The 27,814-nt window shown below is 36.1% G+C and overlaps 1 protein-coding gene across 6 annotated transcripts; it reads left to right on the top strand.

Moving 5' to 3' along the window:
* The first annotated feature begins 237 nt into the window (after window positions 1–237).
* Window positions 238–27,814, top strand: LOC129315320 (uncharacterized). 6 transcript variants are annotated; one of them, XM_054958939.1, is made up of 6 exons: window positions 238–1,102; window positions 17,229–17,294; window positions 17,425–17,530; window positions 17,592–17,880; window positions 21,054–21,132; window positions 27,213–27,814. In XM_054958939.1, the coding sequence occupies exons 1-5, from the start codon at window positions 758–760 to the stop codon at window positions 21,088–21,090; spliced, it is 843 nt and encodes a 280-aa protein (XP_054814914.1). In that variant the 5' UTR covers window positions 238–757; the 3' UTR covers window positions 21,091–21,132; window positions 27,213–27,814. The 6 variants fall into 6 exon arrangements, with proteins under 6 accessions (XP_054814914.1, XP_054814912.1, XP_054814918.1 ...); XM_054958937.1 differs by having other exon boundaries at window positions 17,007–17,294; XM_054958940.1 differs by having other exon boundaries at window positions 240–1,102; window positions 17,425–17,470.

The raw sequence follows: 27,814 nt of genomic DNA, 5'->3' as shown, positions 1-27,814 counted from the left end.
TGATTTCAAGGCCACCTGAAGCCATGTTTAGTACCAGTGAAATGGGAGCTAATAGAATGAAAGGAACAAACAACAGCTCCGATTACCTTATTGGTTTGTGGGAGTGGCCAATGGAATGACACATTACTCATTTGAGGTATTGCACATTCCATGAGCTGACCATTCCCATTCGGCCTTTTCTCGTGATGATATTTTGTTTGATAGTTTCCGACAGCTGTACCCTTCTTCTATTGAATAAAAAGGAAAAATATATATATCAATAACCAAACATTTACAACCCAATCAAGACGAAAGCATCACCTAGAGCATTCCATTCTCGCAGTCGACGCCTTCTAGTGTCCCTGTACTTGTCATCTCTCTCGTGTTCACATCGCCGCTGCATTCCAGAGCTTCGCCGGCACAAATCTTTTGTCTGCCCCGATCATTGTTTCGCCATTGATTTTCTGATCCCTTGTTCATGCCCATTTTCACTACTTGCACAGTTTGAACTGGTGAACGGAACTGTTCGGTGGAGTGTGAGGTCGTTGCGGATTGCGATATAAAATTTTTGTTTATTCTTAGCCTGGAATTTTCTTTTTTTGGGTACAAAAAGAGAAAAAACCTGAAGTTTTTCAGGGAGAGTTTGAATTTGATCGCTTACTGTCATTGTCGCACAGTAAAGATCTCTCTCCCTTTTGATTGGCATCGTCTTCTTTTTTTCCCCCCACATAAAACGCAGCGTTTCGAAGAACAGGTTCAGGCGACATTTTGCCCCTAAATGTCACAGGCGGAGAACGATGTCAACGCCGATGATTCTTTAAAGTATAATGTGGAGTTCAAGAGCCATGACGATGACGCATGGTACTCCGTCAGGGCTGTGCTTGAGCGAGAAGATGTTCTGAGAATAAAGTTCCAGAACTTCGGCGACAGTCACGATAAGGTCTTTCAAGCTCAATGCTTCAATAGCTTGGAGGAGGTGGAAGAGTTCAAGAAACGGTTCAGACCGGTTTCGTTGCAGCTTCAAGACGATGAGTGCCGAACCGTCATACCAGGAACGACCGTCTGTGCTTGCTACCGCTACTGCAATGAAGATGTTCGTTTCTATGACGCTACCGTTTTTGTGGTGAGTGCTTATCCCATTACCACCATTTCTTTTATTACTATTCGACGGTGGTTGTTGTTATTTACTTGTTTGATTATGAAAATTATAGTGACAAACTGTAATCGAATATATATATATATATATATATATATATAAACATCACAAAGTGAGATTGGAATTGGATAGATCGCATTTTGCTTTATCAACATATGCTCGCTTCATAGTGTTAAAATGGATATTTTCCTTATATATAGATATGAATTTTATCTTTCTTGACTAATATATTCATTTCAACGTCCTCATCTTGTGATCTAAGGTGACGTTTGATTATTAAAAAAAAAAAATAGAGTGATCTAATTGGTTATTAGGAAGAAATGGAATGAAATTAATTGAAAAAATAAAATAAAAATGAATTAAATCACCCTTCTTTTTATGATAAGTATAATAAAATTTATTGGTATATATTATAAATGTAGTAATCATCACACCCTTCAATCATGTTATGATTTTTTAACTTTATGAATTAATTACCTTTCTCTCTTATAAATGTACTCACCTATCTATTATAATTATCTTATTTTTAGCTTTATTTTTTCAATCCATTTCATTCCTTTCTTGCAAGCAAATGGGATCTAAATTTTTTTTGGTAGTCTTAGCAATTCAAAAAATGTAAAATAATATAGTTCATTTTTCAAATTGGATAATGCAAAAGAAACATGACTACTTTTATATCAAGGTTAAAAGGCATTTTTCCATGTGGGGAGCACTGGTTATTTTTTATGTTTCCTCACAGCAACATTGCTGCTCAATTGTCAAAATTATAATGATCATTTTTTTCCCTTCTAGCACCTATACTAAAGGGTAGAGCAATATTCCTTCTAAACAATCTTTTTAGGAGAAAAATCACTCTTTTGTCAAAGATTCGACATCTTTTCTATTATTTGCTAATGGAGAATAGTTGTGGACCCACACATAGTGACAACAAAGCATTTTAACCTATTTTTAAATGTCAATTCTCTTCTGGCCCATATTAGATAGTCAAAATGAGTTAGAATGTCTTGTTATCATTGTGCGTGAGCTCCACAACTATTTCACTTTAGTAGATAATGAAAAAGATGATAGGTTTCTAATGGAAGAATAATTTTTCTTTTGAAAAAAAATATTTAGAAAAATATTGTCCCACCCTTCAAGTACAGGCTGTGTCCAGCACTCTTCAAAAATAATTTTAGAGGGAAAAATGGTCCCATTAATAAAAAGTTATCAGTATATACTAACAATTAACTAATGGTTCTATCACATTATATAGTTGTTTGCTTATAAATGTTTTTGTTAGTCCTATAGTTAGTCAATTTTGATAAGAGGTCAGTTAGTAATAATTTGAAAGTGAGATTGAGAGATTAGATTTTACCATAAGTAAAAAAGTTTAGATATTCGAGGATGGTTATTCAAAATGATGGTGAAATTGATAGAGATGTCGCAAATAGTATACAAGTTAGGTTATTCAAGTGGGGAAAGGTTGTAAAAGTTATTTGTAATTGGAAGGTATTTAATAACCTTAAAGAGATCCTGAATCAAACTTTTATAAGACTAGTTATGGTATGTGATAGCAACTGTTAGATTTTAAAGGAACTACAAGAACATAAACTGGAGTGTTAGAGATGAAGATGTTGAAATTAATGTATGAGCATGCATGAAAAAAATTTGTAATGAGTAATAAAAACAAGTTTTTCCCCATTGAGCGGGGTCAATTACATGAAGTGTATGACATCATTATGCTCTATTATCAACCAAACTTTTGGGAATATTGTTAATTAAGAAATCTTGTTCAACAATATCTATGAGTGTTTTCTTTAGTTTTCTTCTACCACTTTTTACAAGTTCAAGATTATTTGTTCTCTTCTTCTCACGAGTATCTCCCATAGCTTTTTTAGTACATGTTCAAAAACATCTCAAATAATTTTTATCATTTTCTCAATAGATGCCACGCTTAATTTTTCTTGTATATGCTTATTATAGATTTTATCTTTTCGTATATGTTTGCATATCTATCTCAATATTTTCATCTTTGCTGCTCTAACTTCATACTCTTATTATCCTCTTAAAATCCAACATTTATTACCATGTAATATGGTTGGTCTTATAACAGTTTGATAAAACTCTTTTTAAACTCATTAGGTACCCTTCTAATCACAAATAGCTCCTGTAGCCTTTTTTTATTTAAACAATCTAGCTTGTATCCTATGTGCAACAATCCCATCAATGTCACCATCATTTTGATTAACTGCTCTTAAGTATCTAAACTTTTTTACTTGTGGCATGGTTTGATTTTCCAATTTCATTTTTAAATTATTGTTGACTGATCTCCTATAAAAAATGCAATGCATATATTTTGCTCCTACTCAGGCAAAGTCCTTCAACTCCAATATTCTCTTCCATAACTTAAGTTTAGAATTAATCTCTTTTCTTCACTTTGCATTAATAACTATATCATCCGCAATAAAACATGCAACTGGAGATTTTCTCTTGAATATGCTTAATTAGAATATCTAAAACTAGGTCAACCAAGTATGACCGTATGAGCTCAAAGATGTTCTTTGATGTAGGTCAATTCTAATAAGAAAGTCTTTTGTTTTGCCACTAGATGTTTTTATGTGAGTTGGTGCCCCCTCATACATATCTTATAGAACTTTAATATAAGTAACTTGAGCTCCTATCTTTTTTAAGGCTTTTCAAAATATTTTTATTGGTAAACAATCATAAGTTTTTTTTTCTTTTCAAATTAATGAAAAACACGTGCAAGTCTCTACTTTTACTTTGATATTTTTTTCATTAATCCCCCTGGTAGGTAAATTACTTCTATAGTAACCCTTTTCGGCATGAAACTAAATTGGTTCTTAGAAATACCAATCGCCAACCTTAACAACCACAATAAGTCTTATCTTACTAGGTGGGGTTGGCTACATGGATTGTACAACACTATTGTATTCTATCATTTACCAAATTTTTAGAAATGTTGTTAATTAAGAGATGCCGGTTAGTAATTTTCATGAGTATTTTCTTTGGCTTTCCTCTACTTCTCTTAATAGGGCTCAAAATTATCTATTCAACTCTTCTCATTAGTCCCTCTTGCAGTCTTCTTTGTACATGTTTAAACCATCTCAAATAATTTCTACCATTTTTCCCTCAATAGGTGTTATGCCCACATTTTTTTCATGTGTGCTCATCCTCAGATTTTATCTTTACGTGTATGTCTGCACATTTATCTCTATTCTTATCTTTGCTGCTCTAACTTTATGATTTTGCTGTCCTGTTAAAGTCCAACATACACTTTGCTTATGTTTATAGTAGGTTTTATGCTCGAGTGAAGGAGGAGGGTTGTGTTAGACCCTTAATAGTTGACGTTAAACTTTATTGAATCTCACATGGATATGGACCAATTGCCAACCTCAACCTATATTTAATAACTTTCTTTCACCATTTTATTGTATAACTCATAAGCTTAATCTCTCTTTAGTTAGCAAAATTCTGAATATCACCTTTATTATTATAAATAGGAACTTAGGTGCTTCTTTTTCATTCATTAGGGATTTTTTTGGACCGTAAGATTTCATTAAATAGTTTAGTTAGCCACAGAATCCCCTCTTTACCTAAATATTCTCACATTTCAATAGGGATATTGATGGAACCCTACTATTCAACACTCAAAAATATAGAAATAATGACAATAAAATAGCCAATGGATTAAGGAAAATGCCAAGGTTTGATATTAATGATTCCAAAAGATTAAATCAGTGTTACAAAGACACTCATTAATTCAGAACAAACCCTATTCCTTAGAACCACAAAAATATTCAACAAAACAGTCATAATGCAATGCTATAAGGCATGCCCTCTAGTTTTCGAGAGCTAGGCTCTCCTCTTACTCCAAATACAAAATATGAACCCAAAAAAAAAAGACACTAGTGCTACTATAACCTTGAAAGAATCTTGCACTGTCTCCAACATCATTTTCTATTAAGATAGGCTTAAAACCTCTTAGCCAACACTAAGTCAGTATAGCTTTCTTTTTAAGATTAAGAATAACAAAGTCAACATTCAGCACATTGAACTTATAAACTCCACATTATTTGTGAGGCTCCCGATGTGGGACTTGTGATAATGGCACCTTGTCAAGAGCCGATGTCCCCGGTGGCTCTACTTCATAGCACTTCACTCGGCCTCCTGCTAGCCAGAACTCTTTGTGTGTAGCCTTTTTCGTGACCCCAACCTTTCAATAAAATTACCAATGTAACGAGCACAAACCTAAAGAGAGAGCGTACTTCAAAAGATAGATGACTGAGACTGTTGGCCCTGTATCCAAATTAGAAGAGACAGGCGATGAGGAAGAAGAGGGAGCCACTTGGATGGAGCTTTCACTAAACTCCATCATGGGATTTGGTGACAATCACACTATGAAAGTAAACAGAAAAATCAAAGAAGCAGAGATAATGATCTTGATAGACAGTGGTGCCACCCACAACTTCATCTTAGAAGAATTGGCAGTAAGTTGGAGCTTCCAATGGATGAGATAGTCGAATATACAATCATAGTAGGTGATGGGTACTCTTTAAAGAAGCAGCAGTGTTGTAAAGATCTCCAATTAAAGGTATAAGGTCTCGATATAATCCAAACTTTCTACCCCTTTCCCTTGAACGGAATAGATGTTGTATTGGGGATGGAGTAACTTAAATCATTGGGTGACGTGAGAGTAAATTGGAGTTTGCTAACCATGAAGATCAACAAGAAGGGTCAATGAGTGTGTTTACGAGGAGACCCCACACTATTAAAAAATCAAGCTACACTGAAGTCCTTGGTTAGGTCAATGAAGAAGGGGGAAGGATTTTTAATAGAGTTTAATGGATTGGTGGGTGATCAAGGAGAGGCAATGTGAGTGATTTCAGAGGTGGAGAGATTGCTGCAGAACTTTTCATCAGTATGCCAAGCCCTTGAAGGATTAACCCTTTTAAGAGCAAAAGATTATGCTATTGAGATTAGATTGGGAGAGCATTCGCCAAATATAAGGTCGTACCGGTATCCTCATTTGCAAAAAAAAATGAGATAGAGAATATGGTGAAAGACATGCTGAAGATTGGAATTATTCAACCAAGCAACAACCCTTATTCAAGTCCGGTTTTGCCAGTCAAGAAAAAGGATGAGAGTTGGAGGTTTGGTGTTGACTATGAGGCCTTAAACAAGATTACAATACCAGATAAATTTCCAATCCCTATCATTGATGAATTGAAAGGACGTATGGTATTCTCAAAGCTGGACCTTAAATTTGGATATCATCAAATTTAGATTAAGGTAGGAGACAAACACAAGATTGCTTTTCAGACACATGAGGGCCATTGTGAATTCAAGGTGATGCCTTCGGCCTAATAAATGCCCCTTCCACCTTTCAATCTTTGATGAATGAGTATTTTGTGAGCATTTATGTAAATTTGTGCTAGTATTCTTTGATACCATACTCATATACAACACTAATTTTAATTCCCACTTGAAACATTTAAATATTGTACTAACTTGCTTGAAAGAGCACCAATTGGTGATCAAGATGAAGAAGTACAGTTTTGTTCAACTAAGGATTGAGTACCTTGGCCATATTATATCTAAAGAGGGAGTCCAAGCTGATTTGACGAAAGTGGAAAGCATGGTGAAGTGGCCTAAGTCCAAGAATGTGAAATCCTTGAGAGGGTTCCTAGGGCTAATTGGTTACTATTGACGATTTGTGAAGAATTATGGCAAGATAGCAAGTCTACTCACCAATTTACTCAAGAAAGATGCTTTAAATGGACTTTGGAAGTTGAAAAGGCCTTTGAGCAACTCAAAGCAGCCATGACCATGCTCCTAGTGCTTGCAATGCCGGATTTTTCAATTCCATTTGAGCATGAAACAGATGCTTCAGGATCTGGAGTAGGAGCAGTATTGATGCAAAAGGGGCAACTGGTGGCTTATTTCAGTCAAAAGCTCACCAATAGAGCTCAACAAAGCTCGGTTTATGAAAGAGAACTCATGGCAATAGTAATGGCAGTCAACAAGTGGTGACATTATTCGTGGGGGCAGTTATGATCGATACAGATCAAAAGGCCCTGAAATATTTGCTGGAACAGAGGATTGTTGAAGAAAATCAGCAACAGTGGGTCTTCAAATTGATGGGTTTCAAATTTGAAGTTGCCTACAAGTCGGGAAAAGAAAATCGGGCAACCAGTGCTCTTTCTAGACAGGAGGAGCCAATAGGATTGATGGGTTTCTCTCTATGGCGGCATAATGTTATTGAAGGGTGGGAAAAGGAAGTTCAATTTGATTCAAAATTGAATCAGGTGCTGCAACAACTTATTGATGATCCGAAAAGCACTGAAGGATGTAGCTTGGAAAGAGGATGCTTGCACTATAAGGGCAGATCAGCTTTACCAAAAAAATCCAGCCAAATTCCTTTGTTATTGAGGGTATATCATGACTCACCTTTAAAGGGACATTCCAGTTACCTCTGCACTTACAAGAGGTTAGCTAATATGCTTATTAGGAGGGTATGAAGAAAGACACCTAAGTGTATGTAGCACAATGTGACATATGCCAAAAGAACAAATATCAAGCATTATCTTCAGCAGGACTTTTACAACCATTACCCATTCCTCAGAGCATATTGGAAGACATTAGCAAGGATTTCATTATTGGCTTTCCTAAATCTAAGAGGTATGATACCATTCGTGTTGAAGTTGACCCGTTCACTAAGTATGGCCACTTTCTGCCCTTGTCTTACCCATTTACAGCCAAGGATGTTGCTGAAACTTTTGTGGCTGAGATTGTTAAGCTTCATGGTTTTCCCAAAACTATTATCTCGAACTGAGATCGGGTGTTTCTAAGTCAATTTTGAAACGAATTGTTCAGATAGGCTGGCACACAATTATGTCTTAGTTCAGCTTATCATCTGGAGACCGATGGACAAATCGAGGTGTTAAATAGAGGACTAGAAACATATTTGCGTAGCTTCATGAGTGAGAAACCCAATCACTGGGTCAAATGGCTGTCTTGGGCTGAATATTGATGCAACACTTTATACCATAGTGCTAGCAATATGACACCATTTAAGGTTGTGTATGGAAGAGACCCTCCTACCTTTCTCAGGTTGCAAGATGAGCTTTCCACCAACGAAATGGTCAACGAACAGATTCAAGCAAGAAATCTGATCATTGTGACATTTAAGGAGAATTTGATTCGTGCACAAAGTAAAATGAAGGAGCAAGCTGCAAGCCGATAAACACTGGAGGGATGTTCAACTTGAGGTTGGGGATCAAGTTTATGTCAAGATTAGACCTTATAGGTTATGACCATTGGCCAAGAGGATCAATGAGAAGCTTAGTCTTTTTTTTTTATAGGCCTTTCTGTGGGAATATTATGTTATTATTGAGAATTATTAGCATTTATTAGGATCTCATTAATTAGGCTTTATTAGTATTTATTAGCTTTTATCTCTCTTGATGTATATATATAGGACCAGTGTGTACATTAGAATTGTAATGTGACAATACAATTTTTTCCTCTCTGAAAATTCCACATGGTATCAGAGCATCAGGCTCAAAATTTCAAATTAAATTAGTTCTGGAATGGCTAGAATGGGGCTGCCTGAACAGTACGTGACGGTGTTTGTGTGGACAATGGTGGAGCGAGTTTTGAATCTCACTGCCACCCTAGACGTACTCAGGAGGCTCCAAACGGCGAAACCCAGGGCGGCGGCGGCGAACGGCGGCGCGTGTAGACCACACGCGCCACCCCTGCTCATTGCGTCAGTAAGCTTTCGACGGCGCGTGGAGGCGCGTGGAGGCTCCGTTCAGGACGCGATCTTCTTGGACGGCAACGACGCACTCTCTCCGGCAAGATCCAGCACAATCCGGTGTATGGGCACATCGTTTTCGAACCATATCAGGTCGTATGGTGTTGTTAGTGCCCTGTTTTGCTGGATTTGGAGTTATATTGGGTTGTGGCTTCTGTTTTCAGTCTACCAGAAAGCTTTTCCCTCATTTGAAGTGCTAGGGGTGGTGCTGTGGCTACTTTTATGTAGTGTTGTGCATAATTCTAGATCTGCACCCATGGCATTTGTGGCAAAAAGAGGGTCTTTCCTTCAGGCTTTAAAGACGACTCGAAGTGCAGTGGTCTGGATCGTGGATTCCGGGGCATCTGATCATATGACTAATTGTCATCAATTGTTCACCACTGACACCCCATGTGCTGGAAATATTAAAGTGAAAATTGCAGACGGCTCCTTAGCATCGGTGGCAGGAAAAGGGAGTATCCGTATATCAGATTCTATTACTTTGGAATCTGTCCTTCACGTGCCAAAACTTGATTGTAATTTACTTTCAATCAGTCAACTGACCAGGCACTCAAATTGTTTTGCTAAATTTCTCCCGTCACATTGTGTGTTTCAGGATCTATCATCTGGTGCGACAATCGGCAATGCCAAAGAATATGAGGGGCTCTACTATTTAGAGGTCGTCACTCGAGTAGATAACCCACCTATTGTTGGTAATTCTGCATCTACCTCTAAAGTTCATGATTTTATGTTATGGCATAAGAGAATGGGTCATCCCAATTTTCATTACCTTCAGCGGTTGTTTCCAAACTTATGCCCGACCTTGAATCATAGTGAAATCCAGTGTGAGGTATGTGAACTTGCCAAACACTATCGAACTTCCCTTCCTAGAGCCAAATACACACCTACCAAACCTTTCACAACCATCCACAGTGATTTGTGGGGACCATCTCGCACTTCAAACCGTACTCAAACAAAATGGTTCATCTCCTTCATTGATGACCACACTCGTGTTTGTTGGGTTTACCTTTTGAAAAACAAGTCCGAGGCTGCATCCACATTCATGAGTTTTTTCACCATGATCAAAAACCAATTCAACACTAGCATTCAAGTTTTACACACCGATAATGGCACTGAATACTTCAACCAATCTTTGAGTAATTTTCTCCAAATGCATGGGATTATCCATACCAGTACGTGTGCCCATACACCCCAACAAAATGGGGTCGCAGAAAGAAAAAATAGACATATCCTTGAAGTTGCAAGAGCACTCATGTTCACATGCAACGTGCCAAAGTTTTATTGGGGAGATGCCATTTTAACCGCAACCTATCTCATCAACCGGATGTCCAGTCGAATATTAGCCTTCGAAACTCCTCTCCAAAAATTGCAGAGTGTTTTTCCTACATCCCACATTGAAACCAAACTTCCGCTTCGTGTGTTTGGGTGCACAACCTTTGTTCATATCCATCAAAGCAGTAAACTTGAACCTCGAGCTATCAAGTGTATCTTCCTTGGCTATTCTCCTACTCAAAGAGGATATAAGTGCTTTGATCCTGTTTCTAAACGCGTCCTTGTAAGCCTTGATGTTACTTTCCATGAAGAAACTCCTTTTTATTCCAATTCCTCAATTCAGGGGGAGAATATAGGTGAATCTCAGACTTGGGAACTAGAACATAACGCTGAATATATACTTCTTGAGTCCGTGTCTCCTTTACTAGAACCATCACCCTTACCTTTGTCCAACATCCCACCTTCACCAACCTCTTCTCTTATGCCAAAGTTTGAGGAAAACAAGAAAACAGAGAAAGATGTGGAAAGACCACAAAAGGGGGAGTTGTTAGTTTACACTCGAAAGAAGAAAACAAAAGATAGTGAGCAACTTGTACCTGAGGCACCAAGAGAGTCAGAACCAGAGGTAGTCCTTGAAGCTGACGTACCAAAGATTGATCCATCTAGTAAGCCAGATGACTCAGGACAAAGATGTGAATCTACTGATCTTGATCTACCTATTGCCCTTCGGAAACAACCTCGGTCTTGTACTTTGCATCCGATTCAGAAGCATGTGTCCTACAAGGCTCTCTCTCCTGGTTACCGAGCCTTCATCACTAATTTGGATAAAGTTGTTATTCCTAACAACATCCAAGAAGCATTGGAAATACCAGAATGGAGAAATGCAGTTATGGAAGAAATGAAAGCTTTGGAGAAAAATGAAACATGGGAGATTGTTGAAAGACCTAGAGGTAAGAAACTAGTTAGTTGCAAGTGGGTCTTTACCCCAAAGTATAAGGCTGATAGCGCACTTGACAAGTTGAAAGCACGGTTAGTAGCAAGAGGTTTCACCCAGACTTATGGCATAGACTACAAAGAGACGTTTGCGCCAGTGGCAAAACTGAACACTATAAGAATCTTATTGTCAGTGGCAGCCAACCTTGAATGGCATCTTCATCAACTAGATATCAAAAATGCTTTTCTAAATGGAGAATTGAAGGAAGAAGTCTACATGACTTTACCTCCTGGGTTTGATAGAGGCAGAAATGACAAAGTATGTCGGCTGAAAAAATCACTGTATGGCTTGAAACAGTCACCTAGGGCATGGTTTGACAGATTCTCAAAGGTCCTGAAGTTAGAAGGCTACAAGCAAGGGTTGTCAGATCATACGATGTTTGTTAAGGCTGAGGGAGCTAAGAAGTGCATCCTCATTGTGTACGTTGATGATATAATCCTTACAGGAGATCATGTTGATGAAATAGCAAGGATAAAAACTATCCTTAGTAAGGAATTTGAAGTTAAGGATCTTGGGAACTTGAAATATTTTCTTGGGATGGAAGTTGCTAGGTCAAAACGAGGAATATATGTATCTCAGAGGAAGTATATACTTGATCTTCTCAAGGAAACTGGCATGTTGGGTTGTAAACCTAAGGAAACTCCTATTGTGGTCTCGAAAAAGAAGAGGCCACCTAAGAAAAGCGGCACTGAGGAGTTAGAAGGAGAAGACAACTCTGATAATGAAGTTGAAGAAGAAGAAGACAAGGAGAAAGAAGAAACCATTGATAAAGACAGATATCAGAGACTGGTTGGGAAGCTGATTTATTTATCCCATACGAGGCCAGATATTGCTTTTGCTGTCAGTGTAGTAAGTCAATACATGTGTGATCCAAGGAAGAGACACCTGGAAGCTGTATATAGGATTCTCAGATACCTTAAGGGTACACCTGGTAAGGGATTGTTATTCAAGAAGCATGATCAAAGGACAATTGAGATTTACACCGATGCAGACTGGGGGGGGACTTATGGAGACAGGAGATCCACCTCTGGCTATTGTTCATTTGTGTGGGGAAACTTAGTAACCTGGAAAAGTCAAAAGCAAAGAGTTGTATCCAGAAGCAGTGCTGAATCAGAATTGAGAGCATTAGCTCAAGGAATTACAGAAGAACTATGGATAAGAAGGGTCATGTAAGAAATAGAAGTCAGAGTTGATCCACCAATGAAATTGTATTGTGATAATAAGGCTGCTATAAGCATGGCATTGAATCCTGTACAGCATGAGAGATCTAAACATGTTGAAGTGGATGGACATTTTATCAGAGAGAAAGTAGAAGGAGGTATTGTATGTCTGACATACCTACCTACAAAGTTACAAGCTGCGGATGTACTAACCAAGGGGCTACCCAAGCCTGCATTTGAGAGTTGTATAAGCAAGTTGGACATGATTAGCATCTATGATCCAACTTGAGGGGGAGTGTGGGAATATTATGTTATTATTGAGAATTATTAGCATTTATTAGGATCTCATTAATTAGGCTTTATTAGTATTTATTAGCTTTTATCTCTCTTGATGTATATATATAGGACCAGTGTGTACATTAGAATTGTAATGTGACAATACAATTTTTTCCTCTCTGAAAATTCCACACTTTCAAAATTATTGAGAAGGTGGGAGCAGTAGCATATCAACTGGAATTATCACCAACAGCCTGCATTCATCCTATTTTTCATGTTTCAAACCTCAAGAAATCTGTCCACTCCGCAACAGTGATTCCTACCCTCCAGCACTATCGGAAGAGTTGGAATTACAAGTGCAGCTGCATGACATTCTCAAAGTTAGGAAACTCTTGAATGGTCAATTAGAAGTCCTCGTGAAGTGGAAAGACATGCTGAATTTCAAGAGTTCTTAGGAGAGTGCTGAAAGTATATCCCAACAATTTCCTACCTTTTCCCTTGAGGATAAGGTGAAACTTTTAGAGGTGGGTAATGATGAAATTTCTTTTGCTGCACAAACCTATAGGAGGAGAAACATGAAACTACAAACCTATAAGTGGAGAAATAGGAAAATGAAAGAAAATGGCATAGCACCTTTAGGAGGGGTTGAATGTTGACTTTGCTATTCTTACTCTTAAGAGGAAAGCTACACAAATTTAGTGTTGGTTGGAGGGCTTTTTAGGTTTGTCTTAGTAAAAAATGATGTTGAAGATTGTGCAAGATACTTTTAAGGTTATAGTAGTCACTAGTGTCTTGTGGGGGGGAGTCATATTTTGTATTTGAAGTGAGGGGAGAGATAGGCTCTCGAAAACTAAAGGGCATGCCTTATGTCATTGCATTGTGATTGTTCGATTGAATATTTTGGTTGTTGTAGGAAATAAGGTTTGTTCTGAATCAGTGGAGTGTTTTTGTAACACTGATTTAGTCTTTTGAAATCATTAATATTAAACCTTAGCATTTCCCTTGATCTTTTGGCTGTCTTATTGTTGTTTTTTCTATATTTTTGAGCACTGAACAGCAAGGTTCAATCAAATACTATCAGGTCTAGTGGCTCTACCATTTTCCATTTTCTTAAGAACATATATGGGAAAAGTGAGCATGGCATCTATTGAAGAGAAATGATAGAAAATTATTTAAGATGGTTTGAATATGTACAAAGAAGGCCATGTGAGGCATTGGTGAGGAGAGTAGAATAACTGGTCTTATGCCCTATAAAGAGGAATAGATGAAGACTAAAGAGAACATTCAGAGATGTTAAACTTTTTTATTTTCCTTCTTTTTGTATCATTTTGTTTTTTTATATATTTGATTTACTTAAAAAAATATGCTTGGTTGTTGATAGGGTATAATGACGTCATGCAATCTATGTAGTTGATTACACCTAGTGGTATAAGGATTGTTGCTGTTGTTATTATATTCCTATAGTTAGCTAGGATAGACATTTTTTACATATGATAGTATCATTAGTTTGCAGTTAGTATGGGATAACAAACACACACATAAGTATATAAGTATTTTATTGACAAATGCTTAGTTGACAAGTCAAATTTCATTCATTTCTTTTTTGTCTTATTTAACCAAAATATATCTATCATGCTTTGATGTTGCCTATAATTGCAAGTTAAGAGATTTTTGATTTAGGAGTGCCTAGTTAACAACAATAATAAGCCTTATCCTACTAGGCGGGGTTGACTACATGGATTATATAATGCTATTGTACTCTATCATTTATTAAATTTTTATGAATATTATTAATTAAAAGGTCTCGCTCAATAACCTCCAAAAATGTTCTCTTTAGTCTTCCTCTACCTTTCTTGACAGGGCTCAAAGTCATCTGTTCCATTTCTCTCATAGGTGCCTCTCTTGGTCTTCTTTATATATGTCTGAACCACCTCAAGTGATTTTCTATCATTTTTTCTTTAATAGGTGCCACACCTACTTTTACCTGTATTCGCTCATTTTGAATTTTGTTTTTACGTGTATATCCGCACATCCATATCAATATTTTCATCTCTACTACTCCAACTTTATGATCTTGCTGTCCCATTAAAGCCCAACATTCACTATCATATAAAATTGTTGGTCTTATAGCAGTTCGATAAAACTTTTTTTTAAGCTTATCAGGTACCTTACGATTACAAATAACTCCTTTAGTCTTTCTCCAATAAAACCACCCCGCTTGTATTTAATGTGTAATATCTCCACCAATGTCTCCATTTTGTTGAATAATCGCTCCCAAATATCTAAACTTTTTCACTTGAGGTATGGTCTAATCACCTAATTTCACTTCTAAGTTACTACTCATTGACCCCTTATCAAAGTTACAATGTAAATATTCTGTTTTACTCATACTCAAGTGGAAACCTTTTAACTCCAATGTCTTCCTCCATAACTCAAGTTTACAATTTATCTCTTTTCTTGTGTCTGCAATAAGAACTTTATTATTTACAAAAAGCATGTATTTAGGAATTTCCTCTTGAATATGCTCAGTCAAAACATCTAACACTAGATCAAACCAATAAGGACTCAAGGATGATCCTTGATGCAATCCAATCTTTATAGGAAAATTTTTTGTTTTACTACCAAGCATTCTTATACTAGTTGTTGCCCCCTCATACATATCTTGTATAGCTCGAATATAGGCAACCCAGACACTCTTCTTTTCCAAAGCCTTCCAAAGTACTTCTTTCAATACACGATCACAAGTTTTTTTCAAATTAATGAAAACCATACGTAAATCTTTGCCTTTACATTGATACTTTTCCATTAATCCCCTTAGTAAATAAATAGTTTCTGTAGTCGCTCTCCCTGGCATGAAGCCAAACTAATTCTCCGAAATTCCAGTTTTCAATCTCAACCTATGCTTAATCACTCTTTACCATAATTTCATAATATGACTCATAAGTTTAATCCCTCTGTAGTTAGCACAATTCTGAATATCTCTTTTATTGTTATAAATAGGAACTAAGATGTTTCTTCTCTAATCGTCCGGCATTCTCTTGGATTATAAGATCTCATTAAATAACTTAGTTAACCACCGCATTCCTTTTTCACCCAAACATTTTCATATTTCAATAGGGATACAATCAGATCCATTGGCTCTGCCATTTTCCTTTTTCTTAAGAGCTTCTCTCACTTCTCAAGCTAGTATTCTTCGATAAAAAGACAAATTTTGCTCTTTCAGAAGTTACTAAATCTTTCAAGTTAATTGATGACCCCCCATCATCATTGAAAAGCTTAGAAAAGTATGTCTCCTATCTGTTTTTAACATCATTATCTATGACCAAAACATTTCTCTCTTTATCATTTATACACCTTACTTGTTCCAAATCCCTTGATTTTCTTTTCTTACTCTTAGCAACTTTATAAATTTTTCATTTTTCATTCTTTGTCCCAAGACCATTATAAAACTCTTCAAATGCTTTAGAACGGGCTTTACTCATGGCCCTCTTAGTTTCCCTTTTAGTCATATGATATTTTTCTCAATTTTCATCATTATTGCACAAATATATAAGATATTTTTTATAAATATATATAACTTGTGACACTATTGCTAGTTGATAGTTAGTCTAGGTTGATAAATTTTTTGTTGACGGATGAATATGACCTCCGGTCCTTATTATGAGATATTTTTAATCACTTCACTGAAATTAAGGAAAGGTGGTTAAGTTATTATTTTTTTTTTGAAAAAGAATAAACTTTCAACTTTACTCATATTTAAAAGAAAAAATTTCAAGTATGCATTACACTCTCTTGCATTAGAAAAACGCAATTAATATTTCACCAACTGTCTTATATTAAGGACTAAAGAATCCCTTTAGAAGAAGCCTTATAATAAGGATTGGAAGGAGTACCTAGTTTGCAAGCCATGTGACACTTTAGACATGATGCCACATGTTTTGATGAAAAAAATAACAGGGATACCAAGTGCTCCCAATTTTTAAATGTTGTGGTGCCAATTACTTTTTAGTAGGACAAAAATACTCTTTAATCCAAAGTCAATCTGTAGTTAACAGTCAGCATGATGTCTATTAGTAAAATGATAAAATTGCAAAAGTGTTCATTTATATATTCACCTTCAATTTATTGAATCGCCTATATCTAATGACTAGCTTCTTACCTATTTAATATTTTTCCTCTCCAACTTTTCTCGAGTTGAGCTATATATGATTTTACTCTTAATCTCAAGGCAAAATGGCATTAGTACTGCTGAAGACTAAATTCAACAGAATGCCATTCTGACAGCTTTTTTCAGGTAGGAAGGTATTTCCATGAATGTTTACACGCTCCCTTCTTATTTTCTTGAGTTGGTAGGTGCAAGAAAAGGCGCATTCTTTTAATGGAGAGGAAGAGTGCTTGTGCACCTTTTCACTTCTCTGGTTACATGGACCTGTTGTTGGAATTTACAGTAATGCAAGTGTTGCGGATATTTGCAAAATTCAGCCAACTTCAGGGCTGGATCCTGTTGTGGCTTCATTTCTAAAGACTACTAGGGATAGAACTGAAGTTACATCTAATTCCATTTCATTTTCCAAGGTAGTAAGTGGACAGGAAGGGATACATCCATCCAAGAAATGTGGTTTTCTTGAGCGCCTATACAAGGCAAGATATATGCATATTTATCTCAGCAGAAATCTCTAATTACTAGCTTTCATTATGAGGAAATGAAATCATACCACATATTTTATTTGTGGGTAATTTTTAGTGTGTAACATCATATTTACTTGTGCAGGAAACTCGCTGTGCCAGGCGGTCTGTCAGTAAAACATCATCTTCATGTGCGAGTTTGTATATGTCATTCACTGCTTTTTTGGTGATTTATTTAAGTTCAATTCAAGGTGATACATGTTTTTTTTTTTTGTGTTTTCTTCTTTATTTTTTGACTTTTTGTTATATCAGATAGGATTGCCAAGCTTCTTAGCAACAGGAAGGAAGACAGAGATCTTGGTGGAAAGAAAAGCATGTTTATGATATTAGTTGGGAATCTGGATAAAGCGTTATCTCCAACAACAATTGGAGAATTCTTATATGGACACACTTTTGTATCACCCAAAGTGTTTGCTTTTCCAAGTTTATCATCGGAGTTGTTTACCAGAGGGGCCTTCATCGTTGATAGTGAAGGGGATTTTAAAAGGGTTCGCAACTTCTTGAGCGATCCCACTCAGATAATAGTATCTTCAACAGGAAGGTACGTAGGGCTTACAATTGCTTTTTTTTTTGGGTGTAAAATAGATTAAAAGAATAGGCCAACTTACCATGCAAAGCTCTCCTTTCTATTGCTTTATCTAGAGGACTGGCACTATATGGAATCCATTTATTTTTTATTGTTGTTTTATATTTAAGGGATGTTTCAAATGTTGGAAGGTCAAATAAGTTAAGACATGAGTTAACTTTTGTATTTAGGATTTAAAAATTCTTGCAGGTCAGTAGCTATAAATGGCATATCAGATGATGCTGATATGAAGGTTGAGGCCCAACCGTTGTGCAGTCAGCATTATATGTCTTTAAACTATCCTTTATTTGATATCCTTTCCTTATATTCTCAACAAATTCATTCAAGTAGAGTAAATTCCTGTCTTAAGCTGCTCGTGGAACAGCTGATGCCTCGTCAAATGCATTCAGAATTTTTCATTCAATATTTTAGCCCTGAAATTCCTAGATAGTAGTGACAAGTAATGCCTCTCCGGTCATAAGCTTCTGTCTATTTAAGTTGTAGAATTGTTTTAATCTGCTTTATCTTTTTGACCAAAATAACCTAAAACTATAGTTTATTAAGAAATTTATTGTCCAAACATTCTATTTTAATATTATTTATTTGGTTAATGGGCAAATTTGTCCCGAAAATTTTTCACTAAGTGTAATTGATATTCTTATTTTTCGATTAGCGCAATGTTACTCTAGAAGTTTTAAAAATGATACAGTGTTGCCCTATAATATTTGACAAATGTTGATCATTAGTTGAACAATTTTGAACACGGTTAAAGTATAATTTTGCCTTAGAAGTTTTTCTAGAAGGGGCAATTGGCATTCTCAACTCTTGATTAGCATAATATTTTATGCTTATCAATGTTCAAATCTGAAGAAGGATCTAACAATTTATCTTTAATGTTAAAAAATGGTCTGTATCCTCATACTCTACCTAGGCACTCTATAGACTTGCTCTAGTAAAGTTCGAGCTTTTCGTTATATTGGCCATGAGCAAGTATTGATGTGTGTCTATGAGTAGGTTTGGACTAAGAGATAAGGAGTTTTGGTGGTAGAATGGGAACGCACAAGATAAAGTCAAACATTTAAGAGTGTTTTGAAGCCATACATTTTTGCAATAATGCTAAAAATTGGGAAAAGTATTATATGGTTAGAAAGGAGACTAAGAAAGTAGCAAGTGAAGCACGTTTTAATGTGTTTGAGGAGTCTTACAAGGCAAAGGATGGGGAATGAAAAATTTACAAGATTCCAAGGATGGGGAAAGAAAATCAAGAGATTTGTACCTAGTAAGGTGTCTAGAGGATCTAGAAGGAAAAGTTATGGTTACAGATAGAGATGTTAAAAAAGGTGAGAAGCCTACTTTACAAGCTTTTCAATGATGAAGGGGTCTTGACTAGTGACTCATAGAATTTAGTAACTTGAGAAGGTGAACAAAATTTGATGTTTAATCATAGGATTCTTGACAGTGAGGTTGAGGAAGCTCTTAAGAAAATGAAAAATAGTAGAGCCAGTAGACCTGATGGTATTCCTATTGAAGTGTGAAAATGTTTAGGTGAAGAGTAAGTGCTATGGTTAACCAAGCTATTTATTGAAATCTTACAATCCAAGAGAAAATGTCTGTGAATAGAAGAGAGACTTTAGTGCAAATTACAAAAGAATTAAGCTCATGAGTCATATGATAAATTGTGAGAAAGTGATTGAAAATAGGTTGGAGTTAAAGGATGGTATTTCTAAGAACCAATTTGGATTCATGGCAGTTAGGTCTATGATAAAAGCGATATATCTACTAAGAAGATTAATAGAGAAGTATCAAAGCAAAGAAAAAGATTTTCTCATGGTTTTGGTTAATTTGAAAAAAGTTTATGATCATTGATTAAGAGAAGCGCTTTGGAAAGCCTTAAAAAAGAAATGTGTTTGTGTTGCATATGTCAAAGCTAGGGAGGAATGCAAGGGGGGGCCGGGGGGTGCTAGTCCCCCCACAATTTCATTACCTCTTTGATTTTTTTTATTTTGCACATAAAAATTAGTGTTAGCCTCCTTATATTTTAAGTAGTTTTTAATTTTGCCCCCTATGTTTGTTTCTAGATTTGTCATTGGTCAAAGCTATACAAGAACGTTTGCTAGTGAGACAAAGGACTTTCTTATGAGAATTGACATACTTCAAGTATCATTTTTGAGCTATTACTTGTTTGACTTGATTTTAGATGTTCTAATTGAGCAAATACAAGAGGAAATCCCTAAATGCATTTTTTTTAATGATATAGTTCTTATTATGGAGTCAAGAGGAGATTGAGTTATAGAGAAGGACCTTGAAGTCGAATGGTTTTTGACTAAGTAGAAGTAAGACAAAATATATGTATTGTAATTTTGATAAGAGATTGGTTGGTAGTAATTTTGAGGTTAGATTGGGAGATCAAATTATACCATAAGTGAAAAAGTTTAGATATTTGGAAACAATTATTCAAAATGATGGTGAAATTGATGGATATGTTACATATAGGATACAAGCGGAGTGTTTCAAACGGAGAAAGGCTACATGAGATATTTATGATTGAAAAATACTAAATTAACTTAAAAAGGAAGTTTTGTCGAACTACTATAAAATTAACTATGTTATATGATAGTGAATGTTGAGTTTTAAAGAGATAATAAGAGCTAGAGTTGGAATAGTAGAGATAATAATGTTGAGATGGATGTGTGGGCATATAAAAAAATTAAGGTTTGTAACGAGCATATATGAGAAAAAAATGGGTATGGCATCTATTAATGAGGAGATGATAGGAAATTGTTTAAGATGGTTTGGGCATGCTTGCAGAAGTTTGTAGGAGATGCCGATAAGGAAAATGGAATAAATAGTGTTGAGCCTTGTGAAGAGGAGTAGAGGAAGACTAAAGAATATTTAAAGAAATTGTTGAAGGAGATCTTTTAGTTAAAAATGTACTCAAAGGCTTGGTTTTTGATAGAGCAAAATGGCATGTCATCTAATTCATGTAATTGATCCCACCTAGTGGGATAAATCTGCTTGTTGTAGTAAATAATTATGTGTATGTATATGATCAATAGTGTAATTTTAATTGACTAATTATAAAACTTGAACTTTCAAAATCAGGCCATTTCTTTGTAAAGTAGAGCATAATATACCTTTATCTTTGTCAGGCCATGGGTGATAATTGAAGAGGTAGTGGGGCTTTAAAACGTCAAAGCATCAATGGGAACACTGATGCCTGCATCTAAGGTAACTTCGCATCTCCCCTTTAGCCAACAAAAAATTCTTTTAGGACATGTTACTATTTGTTTGTATGGTTTATAGTGTCATTGAACCCCTTTGTTCGATTTTTTAAAAATTCTGTAGAAATATTTGTGGCTGCTAAAGAAATGATCTGTTTCATATGTATGAAATTTTTTGTTGTGTTTTCATCTATTATTTGAAGGACTCAAAGGCACTTTTGACCCCAAACTATTTCGGAAAAAACACTGGTTATTTTAAACTATTTATTGGAGTAATGTAGCTTTTTAAGTGTCAAAATTATAATGTTACCCTTGGACTAGTAAATATTAACATTGATCATTAACTTCAGATTGACTTTGGGTTAAAAAGCATTTTTATCTCTAAGAAGAGTAACTGACACCCTAAAATTCAATAATATAGAGCAATTAACACTTCCTTTTACCAAAATGTGTCACATCAAGTTTAAGGTGTTACATGACTTGTTAATTAGGTATTCATTAGTAACACAGATCTACCAGTTTATACTAATGATCAACTATTGGTATTGTCCTAAGTTACATTTGTCTATTCTATCAGGCTATATATGTTGTTGTTTGTAAAAGCAAGGTCAATCAGTCCGATAGCTAGGCATGATAGACAAATATATAATATGTGACAATTCGTTGACGTTGAACCAATAAACTTTTCTCTTTGTTGACAAATCCTTAGCTGGCAAGCTAAATGATTTTCAGTTTTTTCTTCTATTTTTTTCAACTAGAACATGTGCATTATGTTTTGACATTCATCATTAGAATAGGTTAAGAGATCTTTTTTTTCCCCCAACCGATGAGTGCTTAATTAAACAAGATAGACATATATAACTTGTGACAATACCAGTAGTTGATAGTTAATATGGGATGATAAACCTTTTTCTTTTTACTGAATTCTTGGTTGGTAAGCCAAATGACATCAATTTCTTGCTCTAATCTTTTTTAACCAGTTTCAATTTTCAAATGTTATTCTAATTGCAGTAATTACCTGAAGGCATGTTGTTCAATCATTCACATCATTTGTTTCAATTCGATTTAGGACGCTATACAGATTGATTATGGGACAACTAACCAAACTATTAAAGAGTTTAAAACACTTGGAAGTTTAATCCACGAGGTGGAAATTAGTTGTAGGCCAAATCTTAACCTAATCTTTAAAGCTTGCTGGGGGAGCATGATATCACCTGTTTATGTTTTGGAGTTTAGGCCAAGAATATTGGAGAAGGGAGGGGAAGTGGATTTTCAATTTAGACATTTATTATTTTATATTTTCATTAGCCAGTGACATTGATTTTTATTTAAATAAACATTTCCATTTCTTTCTTTTTAAGCCATTATTTTCAATTTAAATATGTTGTAAAAAAAAAAATAGATTTCAGTCCGGCTGAATCACAGAGAATATGAGAATTGACTTTTCTCTTTAGTTCCTTCCTCCTCTTTTCTCCTCAATCTAAGCATACCCTTGGCCAATAGGATTGCTGCCTAGGAAAATCATAAATTCTATTTCTAAGGCACCAAGGAAAATCATAAACCCTATTTTTAAAATGCATTAACCAATTTTGACTTGGATATTTTACAGTTTAATCTGACTGATGGCACAGTTCATAGGATATTCAGGCTGTCCACTGGTTTTGCAAATCCGATTTAACTTCATTCAAGTTACTAGTTTAAAAGAAAGAGGAGAAGATGTAGGGGACATCACCTTACTGTCTATAACCTTATATTTTGCTACCAATGTCGCTATGGAAGGCTGCAGTAGGGAATTTGGATCGGAATGAACTGTTGTTATTAGTGGACTATTTTGATTTAGCATATCAGAAGCTTGGATTGGACTTTGGCTCTTTAACTAAATTGAAGGGAAAGTACACTGTACTTTAATTATATACCCTTTTTACAATTTAGTATTTGTGATTTATCCTAATTGCAACTTCAGTAGAGGAAGTGCAAAACCATTCAAAACACCACGTGCACTTGAAACTCTTAGGCTGGGATCAATTGAAGGCACAAACATTGAAGAACAGCCCAACATAACTTATAGTACTGCACAAATTTCAGAAACCAAACTGTAATTAACCTTAGAATATTGGAATAAAATTTATGTGAAACTACAATCAAACTCATTTAATCAACAAAATTAATAGTTCATTTCTTGGAGGTGGAGGAATCGAGTTGGAGGAAGGAGGGTAGAGCAAGGCAAATTTTGGCAGAAATTGACCAAAACGTTGCTGTGCAAGAGATGACCATCAGTGGAAGTGTTTTTTATGAGTAGAATTTTAGTACAAGGCTACCCAATATGAAATATGGAATTGATGGTGACCAAAATATGGATACTGATGATGCTGTGGTTGAGGTGTCGGAGATGGTTGATTTGGAGATTAACTAATCTTGTTTTATGTTTGATATGTTGATGGAAAAAAATTTAATAGTGTGGAATTGTAGAGTTGCAGGTAATAAGAGTGTGGAGAGGATTCTGAGAATGGCAGTGAATGAGAATAAAGTGTCTCTTGTTGCTTTGATTGAGACCAGGGTGAATAGTTCAAAGGCAGCTGTGCTATTCAGAAATCTCGTTATCATAGGAGGAAGGGGATTTGCAAGAGGGGTTTGGGCGGCATGGAAGTCACAAGTGGTGAAGGTTGAATTGGTAGAAGAAAATTTCCAGTTGGGCATATTATGGTTTCTTTTTAGAGAGAGAAACCATGCGTGCTTCTTGTTGCATATGTCTCTCCAAGAGAGGATCATAATAGATTGTTTTGGGATGATATGGCTAGATTGGATTAGGACAAGAAAAGAATGGTTGGTAGCTGGAGATTTTAATGATTTCAGAAAGGTGGAGAAAATTGGTGGTGTACCTGTTCATTTGGATAGGTGCATCAAGTTCCGGGAAGGAATTGATGCTTGCAGATTATTAGAAGTTCATAGTTTTGGTTAGAGATTTACTTGGAGAGGACCTCTGGTTCCAGGCTATGCAAGAGTTTTTGAAAAATTTGATCGTGGGCTGTGTAATGAAGCTTGGAGATGTAGATTTGAAGATGCAAGTATTAAGATAGCTACAAGGTTTGGTTGCTCTGACCACAATCCTTTAATAGTGAAGCTGATTGAAGTTAGACAAGCTGGTATGAGACATTTCAGATTTGAAGCTGTATGGACAATACATGATGGGTTTGAGGATTTTACGAAGAAAAGTTGGGAAGGAAACGCTGATGTTTGTGAGAAACTGGCTTCCTTGCAAGGAGATTTGAATAGATGGAATAAGGAAGTGTATATAGAGAAGAGGAAGAGAAGAATTTTGGCAAGATTGGTTGTAGTTCAGAGGAAAACTATGTCATTAAGAAGACCTTTTCCAGACTTGTTCAAACTGGAAAAGCGTTTGAAAGATGAATTGGATGCCAGGCTGTATCAAGAAGAGGTTCTGTGGTTTCAAAAGTTAAAAAATCAGTGGATTAGGGATGGGATCGGAATACTAGGTATTATCACCGTAAGATGATAAAAAGGAGGAATAGGGTGCAGATGTTGAGAAGAGAAGGTGGTTCTTGGGACGAGAACCAAGAGGAATGGAAGAGGATGCCTTTGAAATTTTATTAGAATCTGTTTAAAGAAGAGATGCAACAGAGAGCAGGGTGTGACTGGTACTGTGTTTAAGCAAATTACAGAAGATAAGGCTTTAGAACTGGAGAGAGATAAGGCTTTAGAACTGGAGAGGGGTGAGTAGCGATTAAGTTAAAAGAGCAATGTTTATTATTCATGCTTTAAAAGCTCTAGGAAGTGATGGTGTTTCTGCACTCTTCTTTTGGAAATTTTGGGGGACTGTTCCATTGTCCCCTTATTTATTTGTACCAATAAGAGAGAGATTTAGCCATGTTATTAATGATGCTAGGAGCAAGGGTTACTGGAAAGCCTTTAAATTTGAAAGAAATGGTGCTGAGGTTACCCACTCAATGTTTGCTGATGACATTTTATTGTTTGGTGAGGCTTCTGTGGCTTAAATGAAGTGCATGTTAAAGGGTCTTGAACAGTTTTGCGATCTCACTGGGTAGAAAGTGAGTGCAGAAAAGTTATCAATTTATTTTCAAGTTATGTAGGGAGAAGCACTAGAGGGGAGCTGGTTCAGTTTATTTGGTTTTACGGAAGTTGAAGACATGGGGAGGTATTTAGGACTCCCTTCATCTAATAACAGATCCTAGAGGAGTTATGAATATATTTTGGAGAGAGTTAAGAAGAGATTGTCTGGTTGGAAAGCAAATTGCTTTTCCATGGCAAGTAGAGTGACTCTTACTAAGTCAGTTTTGTGTTTGCAGCCCATTTGCCTTATGATGGTCACTAAGCTACCAGTGGCAATCTGTGAAAAGCTGGAAAGGATGCAATGATCCTTCATTTTGGGACCTGGCGTAGAAGAAAGGAAGATGCACTTGGTAGGATGGAAGGGGATTCAAAAGCCAAAAGAGTATGGTAGATCGGGAGTGTGAATATGCAGGCCATGAATGAGGCTTGTTTAATGAAACTTGCTTGGAAATTGAGATCTGGAAGCAGTGATTTGTTGGCTAATATCTTGAAATATAGATATAATGGTAATAAGGAATTCTTTGGCGAGGTAGTTGTGAGTAGGTATGATTCTGCTTTATGGAAAGATTTAGCTTCTCTTTGGAAGCATTTCAAAGTTAGTTGACGGAAGGAGGTTTGGAATGGAAAGGGAACTTTGTTCTGGAATGATTGTTGGCTGCATTAGAATTTTAAACTCGGTGAGGCAATTATTACTCTGATTCCAGCAGAGTCATATGCTTGGCGTGTGCTGATGTAATTGATGAGGGTAGTGATTGGAAGTGGACTATGTTTGAGCATTTTATCTCCAATGAAGGGAGACACAGAAGTGGTTCAGCTTTAAAGCCTGGTCAGGAGGAGGGTATGGACGGATTCTGTTGGAAAGGGGGCCAGCAAGGTGAATTCACTGTCAAGTGTGGCTACAAGTTATTTATAGAGAGCTATTGGGGCCAAAAGTATGGTTTCTGGAATTTTATTTCCAACTGGCCTGCAATTGGGAGGATTATATTTATTTATTATTTTTTTTTATGGTTGGTGGCTAAGGGCAGAATGCTCACTTGTGAGATGAGGTTTAGAAGGTGGGAAGCTTCGCTTGCTTGTGAGTTGTGGGCAAGTAGGGAATGTGTTACATGTTCTGCGAGACTTCGGTAGAGATAAAGATCTATGGATGTTGTAAGTAGTGGGTTATATAAAGCAACAACTTTTTGTGCTTGAACTGAATGACTGAGTGAGGCTTAATTTGTGCAGAAGATGTGAAGGGGGAGGGTTGATTTTGAATGGAAGGTTCTGTGGAAAGAAAGAAATAGGTGTACGTTTGTTAGTGAAGCTAAAGAGAGGGAGATTTTAGAGCCAAAACATTGCATTGTTGGTTTTTAGTATGAATATGATAGAAGCTAAGAAAGAGGCAGTTGAAGACGTATGGAGCAAGAAGATTGTGGGGTTGGTCAGGTGGATGCCGCCAGAGGACGGATGGTTAAACTTAGTTCTGATGGAGTGAGTAGGAATGGGATCCATAAGGCTGGTTGTTGGAGTGTGATTAGGGATTGCAATGAAGATTGGATACTTGGTTATGTAAAGAAAATCAACCCTTGTACTGCTATGGAATATGAATATTGGGGTGTTCTAATTGGGCTGGAGCAGTGTTGGAGACTGGGATTTAGAAAAGTGGAAGTGGAAGTGGATTCTTTGGTGGTTGGGAAGTTAGGAGTGGGTTATCATGATTCCCAACCCCATAAAACTAATTACCTCTCTCCCTTGTGAATGTGGTTCACCTATAATTTTTTATAATTTTATTTTTACTTTTATTTTTTCAATCCATTTCCAATCCTTTCTAGTAATTAAATGGGACTTTAGCACTTGATCTAGCAAAAGAACAAGATTAAATAGAAAAATTTTAGACATATGGTCTTTTTAATTAACGTCGTGTTTTGAAAGTTTGATTATATGGAAATAAAGAATCATCAATTGCCTCTTTCCTGCATGGTGTGGTCAAAATTTCTGACTGAGAATTGCTTTCTCCAGGTACAGTCATTTCAAAAAGATTGCAATGGAAAGAGAACTGATCTGAGGATTGTTCACAGCGGAACTCGAGAGTTTAAGATTGCCAGTGACCTTAGGAATATGTTCATGGAATTTTCTGCTCATCAACAGCAACTCCACCGGCGGCTCGCACTTGAGGAGGAAATGGTACATTTGGACTGTAACCTTTGATTCACTTGCTGCAATCTGCCTACACAGTAAATACCAGGGCTTAGGAATGGATTCCTCATGCATAGTGTTCACTTTTTGACTTTTCTAGCTAGTATGTGAATGTTTACACTGTAATATCACTATGCTGTTAGGGATGGACTATAGCATTACAGCATTACACCGTTTTGTGCACATGAGAGTTTTTGAGGAAGGTTAGATAGTAAGAGGAAAGTGAAACATGACACTTACATGCATTTTCACTTGTTTGTATCACTTTCTTTTATAAATCTGTAATATATTATTAAGATCATGGTTGGTGTGCATGTTACTGAGAATGTCGATGCATCATGCAGCCATTGGTAACATTATGACAACTGATGCTGAAACAAGCCTATTATGTTGGAAGTAGGAGGATTTTCCTTCACTAGTTGAAA

Source organism: Prosopis cineraria, unplaced genomic scaffold (assembly GCF_029017545.1).
Source record: "Prosopis cineraria cultivar Desert tree isolate PC_DT_omini unplaced genomic scaffold, ASM2901754v1 PC7, whole genome shotgun sequence".
NCBI lineage: Eukaryota > Viridiplantae > Streptophyta > Magnoliopsida > Fabales > Fabaceae > Prosopis > Prosopis cineraria.
This window is presented reverse-complemented; position numbering and strand designations above follow the sequence as displayed.

Excerpts from the sequence above, each read along its gene's own strand:
- LOC129315320 (XM_054958937.1), top strand. The coding sequence starts at position 758 with ATGTCACAGGCGGAGAACGATGTCAACGCCGATGATTCTTTAAAGTAT. Across the intron at positions 1,103-17,006 it reads ATGACGCTACCGTTTTTGTG|GTGCAAGAAAAGGCGCATTC; the intron begins GTGAGTGCTTAT and ends TTGAGTTGGTAG. Across the intron at positions 17,531-17,591 it reads TTATTTAAGTTCAATTCAAG|ATAGGATTGCCAAGCTTCTT; the intron begins GTGATACATGTT and ends TTGTTATATCAG.